Below are 16,967 nucleotides of genomic sequence, written 5' to 3' on the forward strand. Positions count from 1 at the left end.
GGGAAAATAGCTGAAGCGCTCAAATGCAGGTATATCTCAAAATGATAATAAGCCAGACCACTGTACCAGGGTACTAACAATTGATATAGTACCTATTGTGTCATATAATGGGTACTATCCTCCTGAAGACAGGTGGTGTGTGGTGCAACCCACTCACCATATGTCTCATTGGCAGGTTCCCCTGAAAAATATGCAAATACTCACATCCTGGTAGGGCAGGCAGGCAAGCTGTGCAGCTACTCAATGCAATACAGGGAAAAGGGAGACCAAAAAGCGCACCAGCACAAACGGAGCAGGAAAAAACCAGAACAAAAAAATGATTAAAAGGGCACTTTAATGTGGCAAAAGACCCATCCAATGCATTTCGAACGTCGCAGCGTTCGCCGCCATCTTGTGATATATCGCGCATGCGCAGTAAGTCCCGGCGGCCCGGCAGAGTTCGCGCATGCGCAGGATAAACGCGCGAAGCCTAGCCTACCAGGGAAGGTAATAGCCAGGGACTACAGATCCCATGAGCCTTAGGGGACCCCATGTGACGCCAGGGAGCCAATAGGGCTGCAGGAGCTCCCTGCTTGCAGGGAATTAGATACATTTCGCGCGCGAGGAGCAAGTCAGTGCAGGACCGGGAGAGCTAGGGGAAGGAGGTGAGTGAAGGGGCCAGTGACCCACTGCAATAGGCCTTAGGCCCCAGATAGGTCCTGAACTCCCCCAGCTTGTGGTGCTTAGGGACTGGCCCTAAGTTAGGGACTATTCCATTAGTATTAAAGAAAGATAGGGACACAGCGGACGCTGCGCTCCCGGAACGGAGGCTTGGGCTCAGGCCTACACCCAGAGACAGAGACTATCTCCAGGGTGGGATCGCCCCTGGCGGACCCCGTGCGAGGAGATTCCGGATCAGGAAGAATCATCAGCGACTGATCCTTTGTGAAGTTGTTTGCTGGCCCGAGTGCAGGAGTGCTCGGCAGGTACCTTCATAAGTGCACCAACCTATACCATTCTCACATTACCTATTCACATAGTGGCAGCGCTGACCACGGGAAAAAGGGGGTAGGCTGTGGACACGGTGTGAGGATACACGGTGGTGGGCGGGTGTACTCCTAGTGGAGTAAGAGACATGGAGAGGACTGAGTTACCTGGGGGGAGATAACCCCTAGAGGGGGAGTGTTATTAGTGTACGCTATAAGAGTGTGTTATTGCCTGCATATATATGTTCTGCGTTACAGTTAACTGGTTATATATATATTCCTGAGTACGTGGTGATTGTATATGTGGGTCCTGTGTAGACAAGCTTCTATATATCCCTAGAACCCTACACAGGTGGAGGCGCTAAAATCAAGAACGACCCAGAGGATTCACCCCAGGCTCTCGCTGGCGGAGGCTCAGACCTCCTGTGAGCCTGACAGGTATAACGCACCACACCTGGTAACATATAGGTTCCCCCTTACATTCATATATATATATATGCGATTGGGTGGGTGGAACACCCGTTACATTAGGATATTAAGGCATTCATGGGATCATCTGTAGAGAAATATAAATAGCTGAAAATATAAGACACTGTGGGTTACAGAAGGCTCTAAGGCATTCGGAGGGGAAGGGCAGAATGAAATGGGAGAATGTTACTGGCACTTGCAGACTGGAACTTGCGGGGAGTCAGGCAGCCAGGCACGTGGTTCATGAGTCTGCGGGGTGGTCCATGTGAGTGAATGGATAGTGAGTGAGCCACGCACAGGCCCCACACTGTCCCTCAGACTCAGTCTGCATGGCACGGGGTCACAGGATCCCGCGCAATGGCTTAACCGGCACTACCATTGTCCCAGCAGCCTTGCGATACTTCCTGCCAGTGCCTGTTGCAGTGGAGCGCAGGAGCAGGATTGGAGAGCAGAAGAGGCAGGCAGGATGCTAGAGGCCCAGCGCAGGGGCCCCTCAAGTCACAGGACCCTGTGGAGCGTCACTGGTAGCACCTGCCAAAATGAAATCATCACAGACTAAAATCACTCTTTTGCCAAAATACATTATTTTCTACTTTTATTAAATGAATGCTCAACTTCAGTCATCAATGTAGCAGAAAAATAGATGGTAAATATCTTCACAGCGATTAGAGTTTACGTCTGTTCTACTGACAGACACTTTGATGGTGACAATTATAGCTGCCAATTTACACAGGCAGTCAGTCTAGTGTGCTTTACTGAGTGATTTTTAAGCTTTTATTTGCTGTGTGTGTACTCATGTGGGTAGTTAAATACATACATTATGATTATGATGCTGCACATGTAATATTAAGGTTTGTTGGAGACACAACAAAAGGAAATGCACACATTTTCTTTTTAATCCTCATTACCAATGCTCTACAGGCTTATAATACAGTACAGTATGTCCTGAAAGCTTTACACAAATATGACTTCCTCAAACACATTAACGTTTGAAGTTTGATTTGATTGATATTATTGTTATTTAGTTCCCAGACTGTAAGTTTCAATGGTTTAATGTTTTATTAATGTATATTATCACTCCAAATCTAGGTACACAAAGTAAGTTATGGCGAGACAAAATTTGACATAAACCATCCTCCGCACAGCATACAGTACAGCAAAGTTAACCTTCTCCCCAATCCCCCCCCCCCCCCACAAACACACATTTTTGTCTCATACAAACCTGTCTTTCCCAGGGCCTTTTAAGACCTTTGTAGGCCCTAGGCACTTTTATTTCTAGAGGCCCGTGTGTCCGATATTTGTACTCATTTTTATGCTAATTTCATCGTTTGCTTGTTTCTTTCGATACTAGCGATATTTGGCATCGTTACTTTTGTTTCGATATTTAAAGGTATCGATACTTCGAAGGTATTTTAAATAAAAATTTGTTTTCTCTTATTTTGGGATTTTTTTTGTTTAGGTATTTTTTCAAGTGAAATATTGTAGGCCCTAAAAGGTTCGTAGGCTCTAGGCACTGTGCCTAGTCGGCCTAATGTATAAAGCGGCCCTGGTCTTTCCCTATAGTCACTACACATACAATGCTTCCACTGCTGCCATGGATGCTGGGTAATGGCATGCAAATGAGTATTCACAGTAGCAGGCTTGTGGACCTGTCTGAGAAATGTGAATGTGCTCATAATGTAAGTGTTTTTTTTGTTATCTTCACTCAAAATCTGGTATTTATTGGTTCATTTCAAAAGGAAAACATTACGTAGCATTTTACAGTGTCTTCCAGCAATCTCTGCATGTTATGTACAGCACATTCCTCATTCGCACTGAAGAAAGTTAATTTAGTGCCTAGTGGCTTGAGAATTGTTAAACAACAAGGTATTACCACATTCTCATGGGGGCTGTTTCAGGGGCTACTGCTCAGTACTCATGTCAAAATATTTGAACCATGCAAAATTCTGTAAAGTGCAAGCTGTTTGAGCTCAATGCTATAATTATTTGTGTGCATGTTTTGTTATGGATAATCTTTACAACATATTTATTTAATATCACAAAATAATGTGCAAGCATTTTGAAACAGTGGCGGCGTACTAACCATATCACAGTATTATAATCTGCTATTTTCCAACAACAAATACATTTTTCCCATTCTCATACTGTATGTGGAATTTATGTCTCTCTCTCTCTCTCTTTCTCATTCTTTCTCTCTTTCTTTCTCTCTCTCTCTCTCTCTCTCTCTCTCTTACTCCTTCTTTCTGTCTTTCTCTCTCTCTTTCTTTCTCTTTCTTTCTTTCTCTCTCTTTCTCTCTTTCTCTCTCTCTTTCTCTCTCTCTCTCTCTCTCTCTCATAACAAGGAGTTTCTTTTATTTTTACTGCATAGGATTGATATCAGGGATCTCCGGGGGTCCCCGCAGGTCTCAGGGGGTCCGTAGGGGCATCCGGAGCTGTCCCACATATTTATTTCAGCTCCGACGACCCCCGGATTGAATCCTATGCAGTAAAAATAAAATTACAGCCAGTTGCGTTACGTTAGCGGCTAACCGCTAAGGTAATGAATTGGTTAAATAGCAGGCACGGCTTTGTTGTTTGTACAGGGGGTGGGTGAAGCTTGTAGTTGCCCCAGGGTGGGAGTTTAGGCCTTGCAGGAGGGTGGCAGTAAAAGTTAACCCCCTTCATTACCTTAGCGATTACAACCGATTGCCTTAGTGATTAAAATGAAGGGGTTAACTTCTACTGTCACCCTCCTGTAAAGCCTAAACACCCACACTGGGGCAACTACGAGCTTCACCTACCCCCTTTACCAACAACACCACACAGAAATGGTTAAAAGTGCTATTAGCCAAAGATGGCTAATAGCGCCTTTCCCCATTCAAAAGAAACATTACCGTAAAATACAATTACAATCAATGCAAACCCCCCTCCCCAACTCCAACACACACTGTAATGGGCAAAATTCCTATTATCCAGATTTGGATAATAGCGCATTTGCCCATTAAAAAATAAAACCTTAACCAGCATTAAGTAAATCAAAGTTCTACTTACCCCTGCCCTCATCTTCCTCCGCATCCTCTGTGTCCTCAGTGGGTAGAAACATTACAATAAAAAAACAAACTACTGGCCACTAACCCCTTAATCACCTTAGCAGTTAGTAACCACTATAGTAATTAAGGGGTTAACCCCCCTCCCCACTACCCACCCGGGAGGCCTAACCACCCTCCATGGGGCAATGGCCCCCATCCCCTATACCCATTGATTATCACAGTAGTAAACCATGCCCCTAATATGGGCATGGATTGCCACAATGGCAATGAATGGACAATATTAAAAAAAAACAAGCACAAAATAAAACACATTACATTTAAATAAAACAAACATTTCACAATAAAACCATTGATTGTGACAGTGGTAAAACATGCCCAGAATATGGCCATGGATTGCCGCACTGACAATGAATGGGCAAGCTAAAAAAAAACATAACAAAAAATACAATACATTACATTGAAATAAAACAAGCATTTGCCTAAAAATTAATTGCTTGTCATTGTGATTATCTATACCCAAAAAAGGGCAAGCAGTTTAAGTGCGATAAGACTTGAAAAAACAAACAAAAAAAAACCAAGTAGTGCGATGTTGCATTTTTTTGACCGAACTTTAAAAAATGTGTGATTTTTCTTTGTGAATACTGTTTTGACACATTTTTTATAGTGTGGTAAGAACATACAAAATTGCTCAGCAATGCACTGAACTTATCGAAGTTTAATGATTAGGCTTGTATGAAATGGGGGTCCCCCTAGGTGAGGGGGGCGTGTGTCCTGCAATAACGCTTAAAGAGGGTGATGTTAATCAGATATACAATGTGAAGAAACCCCAATGCATCAATTACAGAAGAATGGTGCTAGCAGGGAATAGGTAATTGTATAGACGTAAGAAAGAAAGCGTCCCTCTGTGCTGCACAAAGACGACACACTTAAGTGAAAATTAAAACAAGTTTTTATTTAAATCAATGTAAAAATATGTGTTTGGGTTGACGCAAAAAGAACTATGAACCAAAAAACAATTAAAACGTGGGGAGGCGTTTCAGTGAGAGACTTCTGTTTCTTGAGTATACCCTGTAATTCTACCGTCGTCTTTTCCATGGAGTCCTTCTGTGACCCAAGTGTCTCTTTTAATTTTGTAATAATTTTATCTTTGGCCTCTAGTGGCTTCAGAGCCTGTTCCATTTTCTTTTTGAAAGATTAATCTTGAACCTGCAGTTCTTTCAGGGCCTCCACCTCTTCCCTGTGCTTGCTCTGAGTTTGCATCAGTGCATCCATCATTACTGTATATTTTGGAGCTCTGCAGATTTCTTCGCCAGCGTCGTTGCGGCTTGTTTTTTTCAGGTTTCTTTCTCCTGGGTGTACCGATATTTGGGAATGGAGCAGCCTCTCTGCTTCTCCAGCTCTTGCTCTAGTTTCTGGACCTTCTCCCGCTCCCTCTCATACAGAGTCGCCTGGCCTCTAAGCTCCTCCTCCAGTGACTCTCTGGTTATGCTCAGTGTGGCCTTCAGTTCCTCATGCTGTTCTGCAGGGACACACTGGTATATCGGTGAGATTCACAAAGCTAAAATGATTTTGCAAATGGAGAAGGCATCAAAACTGGGTCATGTTTGCATAATGAGTGATTTTAATTATCCAGACATAGACTTGGACAATGAGATTAGGATTACAACAAAAGGAAACAGGTTTTTTGGGGTGCTTAAAGACAATTATATGACCCAAATTATTGAGGAACCAACCAGGAGAGGGGCAGTACTGGATTTGGTCATATCAAACAATGTAGAAGTAATAGCAAATATTCAAGCCCTAGAACATTTGGGTAGCAGTGATCATAACATAGTCTCATTTGAAATAAATTATCAAAAAACAGATTACTTGGGTTCAACAAAGACCTTAAAATTTAGAAAGGCAGATTTTAATAAACTGAGGTTTAATCTGCAAGTAATACACTGGGATGATGTTTTTGCAGGGATAAATGTAGAAGATAAATGGACAGTCTTTAAAACATTGTTAGAAAAGCACATTTATCAGTGTATACCCTTGGGTAATAAGTATAAAGTAAATAAGTCAAAACCAATGTGGCTAAATAAACAAATTGGGGAGGAAATGGATAAGAAGAGGAAGGCGTTTAGATTCTTTAAGTCAGAAGGGACGGAGACATCGTATCAGAATTATAAGGAATGTAACAAAAATTGCAAAAGGGCAATCAAATTATCAAAAATGGATAATGAAAAAAGGATTGCAATTGAAAGTAAGGTCAATCCCCCAAAAAATCTTTAAGTACCTTAATAACAAAAAAATGAGAAAAGAAAATATAGGACCCTTTCAGTGTGAGATGGGTAGGCAGATTATTGAAGATAAGGAAAAAGCAAACGTATTAAACAAAGTCTTTGCCTCTGTGTTTACCAGGGAACAATCAAGATCAATAGTAGTGCCGCAGGAGGAATACACAACCTCCATATTAATGAACCATTGGTTAACTGAGGAAGAAGTTCATAAGCGACTTGAAAAAATTAAAGTTAATAAGGTACCTGGCCCTGATGGCATACATCCAAGAGTTCTCAAGGAGTTAAGCTCAGTAATAGCAAAACCATTATATTTAATATTCAAGGACTCCATTTCCACAGGCTCAGTACCACAAGATTGGCGTGTAAGCAGATGTGGTGCCTATTTTTAAAAAGGGAGCTAGATCACAGCCATGGAATTACAGACCTGTAAGCCTGACTTCAATAGTAGGGAAATTACTTGAAGGATAATATGGGATAATATTCAGGAATACCTAATGGAAAACAAAATTATTAGTAATAGTCCGCATGGATTTATGAAGGATAGATCATGCCAAATTAACTTTATTTGTTTCTTTGAGGAGGTAAGTAGGAATTTAGACCAGGGTAATGCAGTTGATGTGATCTACTTAGATTTTGCAATGGCTTTTGATACGGTTTCACACAAGAGGTTGGTGTACAAAATAAAGAGAATTGGACTCAGTAATAATATATGCACCTGGATTGAAAACTGGTTAAAGAACAGACAACAGAGGGTTGTCATAAATGGAACTTTATCAGGTTGGGCTAAAGTCATGAGTGGAGTACCTCAGGGATCGGTACTGGGACCCCTGCTTTTTAACTTGTTTATTAATGAGCTTGAGGTTGGCATTGAGAGCAAAGTCTCCATCTTTGTTGATGATACTAAATTGTATAAGGTAAAAGAATCAGAGCAGGATGTCATTTCTCTTCAGAAGGACTTGGAGAGACTGTAAACGTGGGCGGATAAATGGCAGATGAGGTTTAATACAGATAAATGTAAGGTTATGCATTTGGGATGCAAAAATAAAAAGGCAAATTACAAATGAAATGGGAATAAATTGGGGGAATCCTTGATGGAAAAGTATTTAGGAGTGCTTGTAGACAGCAGGCTTAGCAATAGTGCACAAAGTCATGCAGCAGCTGCAAAGGCAAACAAGATCTTATCTTGCAAACGGGCAATGGATGGAAGGGAAGTAAACATAATTATGCCCCTTTACAAAGCATTAGTAAGACCACACCTTGATTATGGAGTACAATTTTGGGCACCAATCCTAAGAAAAGACATTATGAAACTAGAGAAAGTGCAGAGAAGAGCCACCAAATTAATAAAGGGGATGGAAAATCTAGTTTATGAGGAGAGGCTAGCTAAATTAGATTTATTTACATTAGAAAAGAGGCGTCTAAGAAGGGATATGATAACTATATACAAATACTGTATGTTAGGGGACAATACAAGGAGCATTCAAAAGAACTATTCATCCTACGGGCAGTACAAAGGACTCGGGCCATCCCTTAAGGTTGGAGGAAAGGAGATTTCACCAGCAACAAAGGAAAGGGTTCTTTACAGTAAGGGCAGTTAAAATGTGGAATTCATTACCCATGGAGACTGTGATGGCAGAAACAATAGATTTGTTCAAAAAAAGGTTTGACATTTTTAGAAAGGAAAGGTATAGAGGGATATACCAAATAAGTATACTTGGGAAGGATGTTGATCCAGGGATTAATCCGATTGCAAATTCTTAGAGTGAGGAAGGAATTTATTTTTGCCCTTATGAGATATCATTGGATGATATGACTCTAGGTTTTTTTGTTTGCCTTCCTCTGGATCAATAAGTATAGATATAGGATAAAGTATCTGTTGTCTAAATGTAGCGTAGGTTGAACTTGATGGACGTACATCTTTTTTCAACCTCATCTACTATGTAACTATGTAACTGGATACTCAGATGCTCCTGTAGCACTTGTACTTTGTTACCAGCCTTGATACTTTCTTCCTGCAGAACTCGCGGCTTCTCCGGAGCATCCACCTGTTTCTCCTTGGCCTCCTGCAGACGGCACACCAATTTAAGTATAGGGAAGCCAGCACCGGAGGGTGAGGGACCCCAACATAGCACAAAGGGTTGCTGAAGAGCAGACAACTACCAGGCAGGACTTCCATCATTACAAGTGGAGGCTTGGAATTCCTTAAACCCAAAAGCCAGTGGAGAACATAAAGAGCCCTCGGAGCTTCACTGCTGACTGAACTATTCATGCAGATAAGCATTTCTTAGCCACTCTCTCTGAGTGCATTTACCATTGCTTTTTAATCTAGTTAAGTGTTTTTATTTGTTATCAAAGTGTGGCTATTTTCTGATGCTGCTGTTATATATATATATATATATTATCACATGGAAATATTACTGTGTGCAACCCTGCCTTTCACCATTATCGCCCAGCTTCCACAGCAGCAAAGGGATTCTGGGAAATGACATGCAAATGAGCACAGAGTGCCACCTTTTGCTTAAAATCCATTTTGACATGGACTCCTATAAGCTTATGCTTGCTGCATTACACAGAGTCAGAGAAATGTTCTCCTACAGGACTGTCTCTTGTTCCGCGTGTAATGCTGTGGCGATGCAGATAAATTCTCTTGTTTAGCCCATGTCCCGTCTCACCTATGTAGTAGCAGCCCCCTGGGCATTTCATGCACATGATGAGGTACACGACATTGCTGGAGGAACAGGTGAACCTTCCTCTGATTCTCGTGTGGTATTTGTATTGTGCCTGCTGTGTGTGTGTTTGTGCCTATATGTATATACTGTATGTATGTATATATATATATATATATATATATATATATATATATATATATATATATATAAATAACAAAAAAGCAACACAAAATTATGTAGCGCTAACGTGGAAATTAGTGATAATTAAATAAATAACCAATGGGATTGCTTAATTGATAATAGAGTGAATATTAAACTAAACTATATATACTGTAATATTACATTACAACAAACCATAATGTGATCAGTGATAAAGGATAAGTCCAATGTAATGTTCCACTTGATGAAGCAATCCAGAGAGGTAAAAGTCCCAAAGAAGATCCAGGGAGTATATTGCAGCTTCAGATATAAGTGGTATAGCCAACCACTAGGAATCTAAGAACAAAAAACAAACAGAAGCGCAAGCTCCATAGCATGTAACTGTTTAAACAATTGAGTACATTTATTAAAAACAGCAGCTCACACTGGCACAAATTTTCTAAAAGTCTGGTTACCATGGTTGGCCCAGACAGACATACCAGGGGTAGAAAGGGCCACGATTTGGCATTAATAGAGGCAAGTGCGTTCTCCCGTGAAGACGTTCCAGGAGGGCAGGGAGGACAGTAGGGACAACTTAGATACACTCAGGCAGAGCCAGAGAGACTCAGAAGACGCAAGGCGAGCCCTCGGTTGCCTCAGATGCAGAGAGCCAGCGGGCTGATAAAGTACCTTGAGTACAAAACGCGTAGGTATGTTTACCTAGTCCATTTTTTCTGTATGTTCAGCATGCAATAAATTAATTATTACTTTTTGTTACCTCTGGAGTGGCCTGGCTCTTTCTTTTCTTCCTGCACGGAATATACAGGATATCCCTGGCTGTGCTCTATCTACGCTCTCTATCTAACTTCCTGGACCTACAACGGATGGATTGCATGCCGCTAACGACAAGAGTGCCCCTTGGGTAGCACAGGTAAAGTGCCGCAGTGCCTTATTTTATTCCTGTCTACCACGGACATTGTCCATTTATAAGTATTGTGCTGATTGGGTGCTATTATGTGTTATAGTTGTGTGTGTCAAGCCGACTCCACTAGTACACTTATTCCCACCAGTTCCTAATCAACATTATTAGGGGCACTCCATCGTGTTTTGGATTAACCCATTGTGGATTTATACACTTGGATACTCAATTTACAGGACGGGTCACAATTTTAGAGCATCACATCTACCTTGTCCTTGTGACACAAAACAAGTTAAACCCCTGGCTGCCAGCAACGCAATGCATTGCAAAGCAATTCCAATGGGTCAGACATGAAGAAGGGATGTATGCTGTCTTTAAAGCTCATGTACTGTATGGGGACATATCCAAAGTATGCCAAGCCTGCTAACAATGCTCATACTATGCTAGAAATTACTCACAACAGTGACTAGCAAAGAAACACCCCAACAATCCCATTATTTTATTGGAGTAAAAGAAAAAAATACAAAATTGAGAAACACCCTGCCTTTGATTAAAGCAAACAATTTAACAAAAAGGCATTGAATCCTAAATACTTAATTACAAATGTTTGGAAAGGGATCCCATTGGTTCCTGAAAGGACTTGTCAATGATTGAATGGCTTCACTTTGTGTATAAAAGCAGCACCATCAGGCATAGCTGGTAGACCTGTTCCAGCCTAGATCTCCATCCCTACAGCAGAATATAACTAGAAGATCAATCATGCCTGGCTCAAAGGGTGGTGGATGCAAAGATTCTGACCGTAAGTAATTCTTTATGATAGTGAATAGGGTTATATGGAATTTACTAGTTGGTGCATCTGGTATACATGCAAAAGGCTGGACTGACTGGCAAAGAGATGTTCATAGCTGTACCTACAGTAGTTATTGCAAAGATATTGATTCTATTGGAAATTAAACAACTGTGGAAAGAGGATAGTTGTAATCTGTGCATAGTTCTTTATGGTGTTGCTGTTCTATTTAGCAGGGAGATGCTTAAAGATCATTTGAAAGTCAAGTAAACTGTTCTCAATGAATTATCATAAAGAGACTTTTTTCCTGAAATGGAAACTGTAAGTACAAGATGAACTGATTTTTTTTGCAGAAAATCATAGCTGCCAAGATTATTGTGAATAAATTAAAATCGGTTATTTAAAGAGAACCCAAGGAAATGTATAAATGTTACTTAGTGAACAAAAAAAGATAATTTTTTTTGCTTGCATCACATATATGAAACATGTAAACCAAGGCATTATGTCTACATTTGAAGCAGATTGTTAAAATGTTGAGATGTTAATGCAACTCAGAACTGCAGGGTGTTTGGAAGTAAGGAAAAGGAAAACATGAGGGGTAGAAACACTGAATTGCGAAAAGTAGCTTCTTCTTTTACTCTCCTCAAATCCCTCACTAATATGCACTCACCCTGACACATGGATGCATGACCTTTTCTATTGTTAACTTAATAAAAATGTACCCCATTCATCTACAGTAGGTTTTCAAAGCTTTTGTATGATTCGCCATTAGCTATTAGAAATTCAAGTTGTGTTTATGAGGTCCATAAAAACCATACAGGATTTGAATTTATCTGTCTCAGTGATATTCATTCTCTCTCATTTCAGCCTGTGCACCAGCTAAATCATGCAAGGACGCATGCCCTGCCCCAAAATGCCCAGGTAGGAAATTTTGCATGGTCAATCACATGTTAATCCAGTTGTTTACGGGAGGGTCTTTAAATCATTGTGCAGCAATATGCACAGTCACATTGCTTGGGGTATTTTCTCTTTACAGTACTAATAAATTATAAAACAATGCATTAATACATGTATTTTATTACTATAAGGGAAACAGCAGTCATTTTAAACAGGAGCATAAAATGGACAGGAAAGAATGACTGTAGAGACCATGATGATGTGTGTTATGGATAAAGTTGATTAAGGAAAAAACTGCTCATTTGAACCAGCAATCTCCTTCACATCACTGCCTTCTCCTTGTCTGTAATTGTACAAGAGGGGTTTGCCTTTTTCCAAAATGGCTCTTTTCTAAAACTGAAATAGCAATAGATTTCACAATAACTTATATACAATAAGGGTGGGCACCCACACTGGTGTTTTAGTTTTTGTTCTAAAACTTTAAAACAAAATTGTTTTTAAGAGATGGGCAAAACTGGGAGTATGAAATCAGAGTAAGATCTGTAGAATGATTGGCCTAGATTATTATGATACTGTTTAGATGGAGATACATGGAAAATATATTGTAATATTGTGAAATCCTTTTTTAACCAATCCAGTCTTGATTAAAGAGTGGCAAAACTTGGTGTGTGAAATCAGAAACTACCAGAATTTTACATTTCAAAACAAAATAGAAAACTAAAACCAAATCCCTTCAGATTTTTCAAACCTACAGTAGACCTAAAAATGATTTAGAACCAAACCCAGAAAACCAGACAAAGAGCCATCTGTACTGTGGGGCTACCAGTGGAGTTGAAAACTAATGGTGTCCCTTGCCATTTTTAAATTACGGTATCAGTTATATTATTATAGTTTCGTAATCATTATTATAATTGTATACTTATTTTAAGCATATTTTCATTTTGTTGTGCTATATATGTTTTTCCCTGCTTATTTTGAAATCTGTTCATAATTTGGTGAAAATATAAAACCAAAAACATATAGATTGTAGGCAGAACCAGAAGCAAAACACAAAATGTATTATAACCAAAACCACATTCAAAACCAATTTTTATTAAGCCTGTTAATGATTGTCATCATACCTTCTAACAATCTTCACATCAGTAGTATGATCATAATACAGTCCTGAATTCGATGTCACTTTGCTTGATCAGAGTAAGACCTATAGAAATATTGGCCTACATTATTATCATACTGTTAAGATGAAGATACATGGAAAATATGCCCAATTGATGTCAACTTCCATAGACTAAGTTCTTAAGATTTGGGGAGTTTAGAATCAGAAGGCAATTTTAAAGGAAAACTACGTATTTACACCGGTAAAACTCAATAGACATTTATGGGTCCCCTGATACTAGAAATCAGTGAGACCGACTTCAAATGATACTGACTATGAATAAATCAGACCTGACAGATCTGTGAAAATTTCCAGTACATCAGAGTTTAATATTTTCTGTGCGCTTCTGTGTCCCTCCTTTTAGTGTCAAATTAATAAAAGTCCCTCAATGTGGGGGATTTTTTGTTTTAAATAACCTGTCTTTGTATGATCTGATATATTTTTTAATGCCATTCCCTTCATTAAAAAGTAATCAATGTATCTCAGCCATTCCTTCAAATTTTACCTCTATTTCTCATCAGAACCTTGCCATCAAGGTCATGGAGGTAGCAGCGGTGGAGGTGGTGGAGGTGGAGGTCACGGAGGTGGAGGTCACGGAGGTCAAAGCAGTGGAGGTCATGGAGGTGGAGGTGACGGAGGTGGAGGTCACGGGTGTCAAAGCAGTGGAGGTCACGGAGGTCAAAGTGGTGGAGGTGATGGAGGTCAAAGCAGTGGAGGTCATGGAGGAGGAGGTCACGGAGGTGGAGGTGATGGAGGCGGAGGTCATGGGTGTAAAAGCAGCGGCGGTCATGGAGGTGGAGGTGACGGAGGCGGAGGTGGAGGTCACGGAGGTCATGGGTGTAAAAGCAGCGGAGGTGGTGGAGGTGACGGAGGCGGAGGTGGAGGTCACGGAGGTCATGGGTGTAAAAGCAGTGGAGGTGGTGGAGGTGGAGGTGACGGAGGCGGAGGTGGTGGTCACGGAGGTCATGGGTGTAAAAGCAGTGGAGGTGGAGGTGATGGAGGTGGAGGTGGAGGTCACGGAGGTCATGGGTGTAAAAGCAGTGGTGGTCATGGAGGTGGAGGTGGAGGTGGAGGTGATGGAGGCGGAGGTGGAGGTCACGGAGGTGGATGTGGAGTCAAGAAGTAATCCCTTTGAATCCATATTAAGTGTGCTGACCGAAAGATTTTCTCTATCATTCTGTTAACTCTCTTTACATTACTTCTTAAGAGATCAGCAATTACAAACCCCTTTAAAATGTCTGGTTACACATTAAAATAAACTTATGAAACCATTTGCTGTCTGATTTGTGCTGTAGATTTTTTTAAATGTATATTTTCACTTACAGTTTTTAAAGGAAAGGTATAGTAGAGCCAGTAGCACTGCAGAGAATGCGATGTTACTACAAGATTACAACAGAGGGCTCCCTGTTATATACAGATTTTATGAACAGCTAAAGTTTTTCATTCCAAGTCATTAAATGTTTTCATGTGAGTTATAGGAATTTAAATGCATCCGCTAGAAATTAGACATCTAAAAGAGGAGCACAAATCATATCAAACTCTAGCAAAATACACACAGATACCCAGCAAGCTCTAAGGAGCCCCAAATTAACCACATAAGATATATGTATATGTATATAACATACTTAGTTAAGTTTATGGTGGGTAAAATAGTGAGAAAAACCCTCCACAGCAAAGCATATAGCAAATGGAAATATTACTGTATGCTCATTTGCATGTCTTAGTCAGGTCTGCAACCCCACTTTTCACCATTATCACCCAGCATGAAAAATAAATTGCAATTCTGGCGCTAGTAGGAAATGGAATAAAATACCAATTGATAAAGTCCAATGATTTGTGTATCAGTCTTTCACAATGGATTACAGTCACACAACGAGTAACATTGTTGCCTTGATATTCCTAAAGAAGATGAAGAGAACACACAGCCATTGCGCAGTACCACTGTCAGGATGTGCTCACCACAAACGAGACGGGACCGCGGTGCTGAGGTGGGAAATGTTATTACGCCACCCACAGCCACAAGGCACATCTTGATTGAAGAGTGGTCTGGGATTCCGGGATCGGGGTAGGAGAGGTACGGATGGTAGAGGGTGCGGTAGCCAAGTCCAGGGTTAGAGAGAGAGACGTTGTCGTTTACCGTAAGCCAGAATCAGGATGCCAGAGATGAGGTGAGTCGTGATGCCGTATGCTGAGTTCGGGATGCCAGAGGTGCAGGAAGACGTAGCAGAAGCCGGTCCGGTACACGAGGAAATCTGTGAAACAGAACTAGGGAGGCAGATGAGAACAACTGGTTCTATGCTCAGCCGACGAGTTAATGAAACTGGAGGGTATATGTAGGTACGAGGAACCAATGGCCGAGTAGCAAGGTGGGGGTGTGTGAATGGGCCAGGCTGAGACAGGGATAGGTCTAAATGAGTTCCTGGAGGAGGAGCTATAAATCCTAGAAGAATTGGTGAATTGTATTGTGGCATTGGAAAAGCGTACTGTGTCTTTAAAAGGTTGGTGCGCCCCTGTGTGGCCGCGCCTCCGTGTGGCAGCGCTTGTGGATGCGTGCGCGGTCCCGCGCCCTGAACCGAGGGCAGAAGAGGAGACCTGACGTGCGCGCGCGTATGAGAGGAACGGAGCTCGGCGCATGAGGGAGACATCCATGTGAGCCGCGGGAGCCCCAGACAGAGCCGCGGGTGAGTGAGGAGCATGCCGTGGGCGGCGTGACTCCTGCCTCCTTACAATCACAAAGATGTTTGAATCCCTTTGCCCAGAAAAAAGCCTACTTACAAGATAGCAGGCTTGTAAATTCGGTGGATCGAATCTGTGCTTGCTTCAAGGCGTTCTTACACCAGAGCCCTCATGATGTATTTCCAGTCTTCTGTCCCGAAACCCTCCGTTGACAAACAAACCACAGATCATCCATCCGATATGAATGAGAGAAAAGACCAAATGGTGCAATATTGCTACAAAGAATACTTTTACTCACACACAATTAAAACTCTGGTAGGACACACTTACAATGTATCTTGCCTTTAAAAATAACACTATTATGCCGTCCGCTACATGAGACAATACCCGACCGGCTGAAGCAGCACTGGATCGGCGTCCTCCTTCTCCGCTCATGGCCACGGGCGTTCGGACGCTTCCCAATGATGTCACTGCTCCTCTCCGGTGTAGTCTCACGCAGTAGATGGAAAATCTCTTAGGCTCCGCCCTACGCGTTTCATAACCGCCCGGTTACTTCTTCAGGGATTTGGAGCCATACTCTATTGCTTCCCCTTATATACCTCCTTAATTGACTATTAACCCTTTCCTTTCTGGGCTAAGTTGATTCTTAGTCTAATTGACAGTATGTACTATATCTTTGATTATAGACATGCACAAGGGTCATACACTGACAATATTGCGTGCAATATTGTAATATTTCCATTTGCTATATGCTTTGCTGTGGAGGGGTTTTGTCACATTTTTTACCCACCATAACTTAACTAAGTATGGTAAAACCTATCCCTTGCTTCATTTTTGCATAGCCAGTATAACCAACCTCACACTGATGAGACCCATTAAGATTGAAACACTCTGTCTGTGGGTGGGTTTGCTGGCTGTGCATCTTAACCCTGGCTCTGCTCAAAGCTGTGACGATGCAGCAAGCTTAAGCCTATAGGGAAC

General features: G+C 41.3%; 1 protein-coding gene across 1 annotated transcript; it reads left to right on the forward strand.

Moving 5' to 3' along the window:
- The first annotated feature begins 11,046 nt into the window (after positions 1-11,046).
- Positions 11,047-14,494, forward strand: LOC142492276 (uncharacterized). The gene is made up of 3 exons (XM_075594946.1): positions 11,047-11,269; positions 12,125-12,178; positions 13,832-14,494. Exon 3 carries the CDS (start codon positions 13,850-13,852, stop codon positions 14,492-14,494), a length of 645 nt encoding a protein of 214 aa, XP_075451061.1. The 5' UTR covers positions 11,047-11,269; positions 12,125-12,178; positions 13,832-13,849.
- Positions 14,495-16,967: the final 2,473 nt, after the last annotated feature.

Source organism: Ascaphus truei, chromosome 4 (assembly GCF_040206685.1).
Source record: "Ascaphus truei isolate aAscTru1 chromosome 4, aAscTru1.hap1, whole genome shotgun sequence".
Lineage (NCBI taxonomy): Eukaryota > Metazoa > Chordata > Amphibia > Anura > Ascaphidae > Ascaphus > Ascaphus truei.

Bases quoted from the DNA above. Each gene is read 5' to 3' on its own strand.
- LOC142492276 (XM_075594946.1), top strand. From the start codon at position 13,850: ATGGAGGTAGCAGCGGTGGAGGTGGTGGAGGTGGAGGTCACGGAGGTG.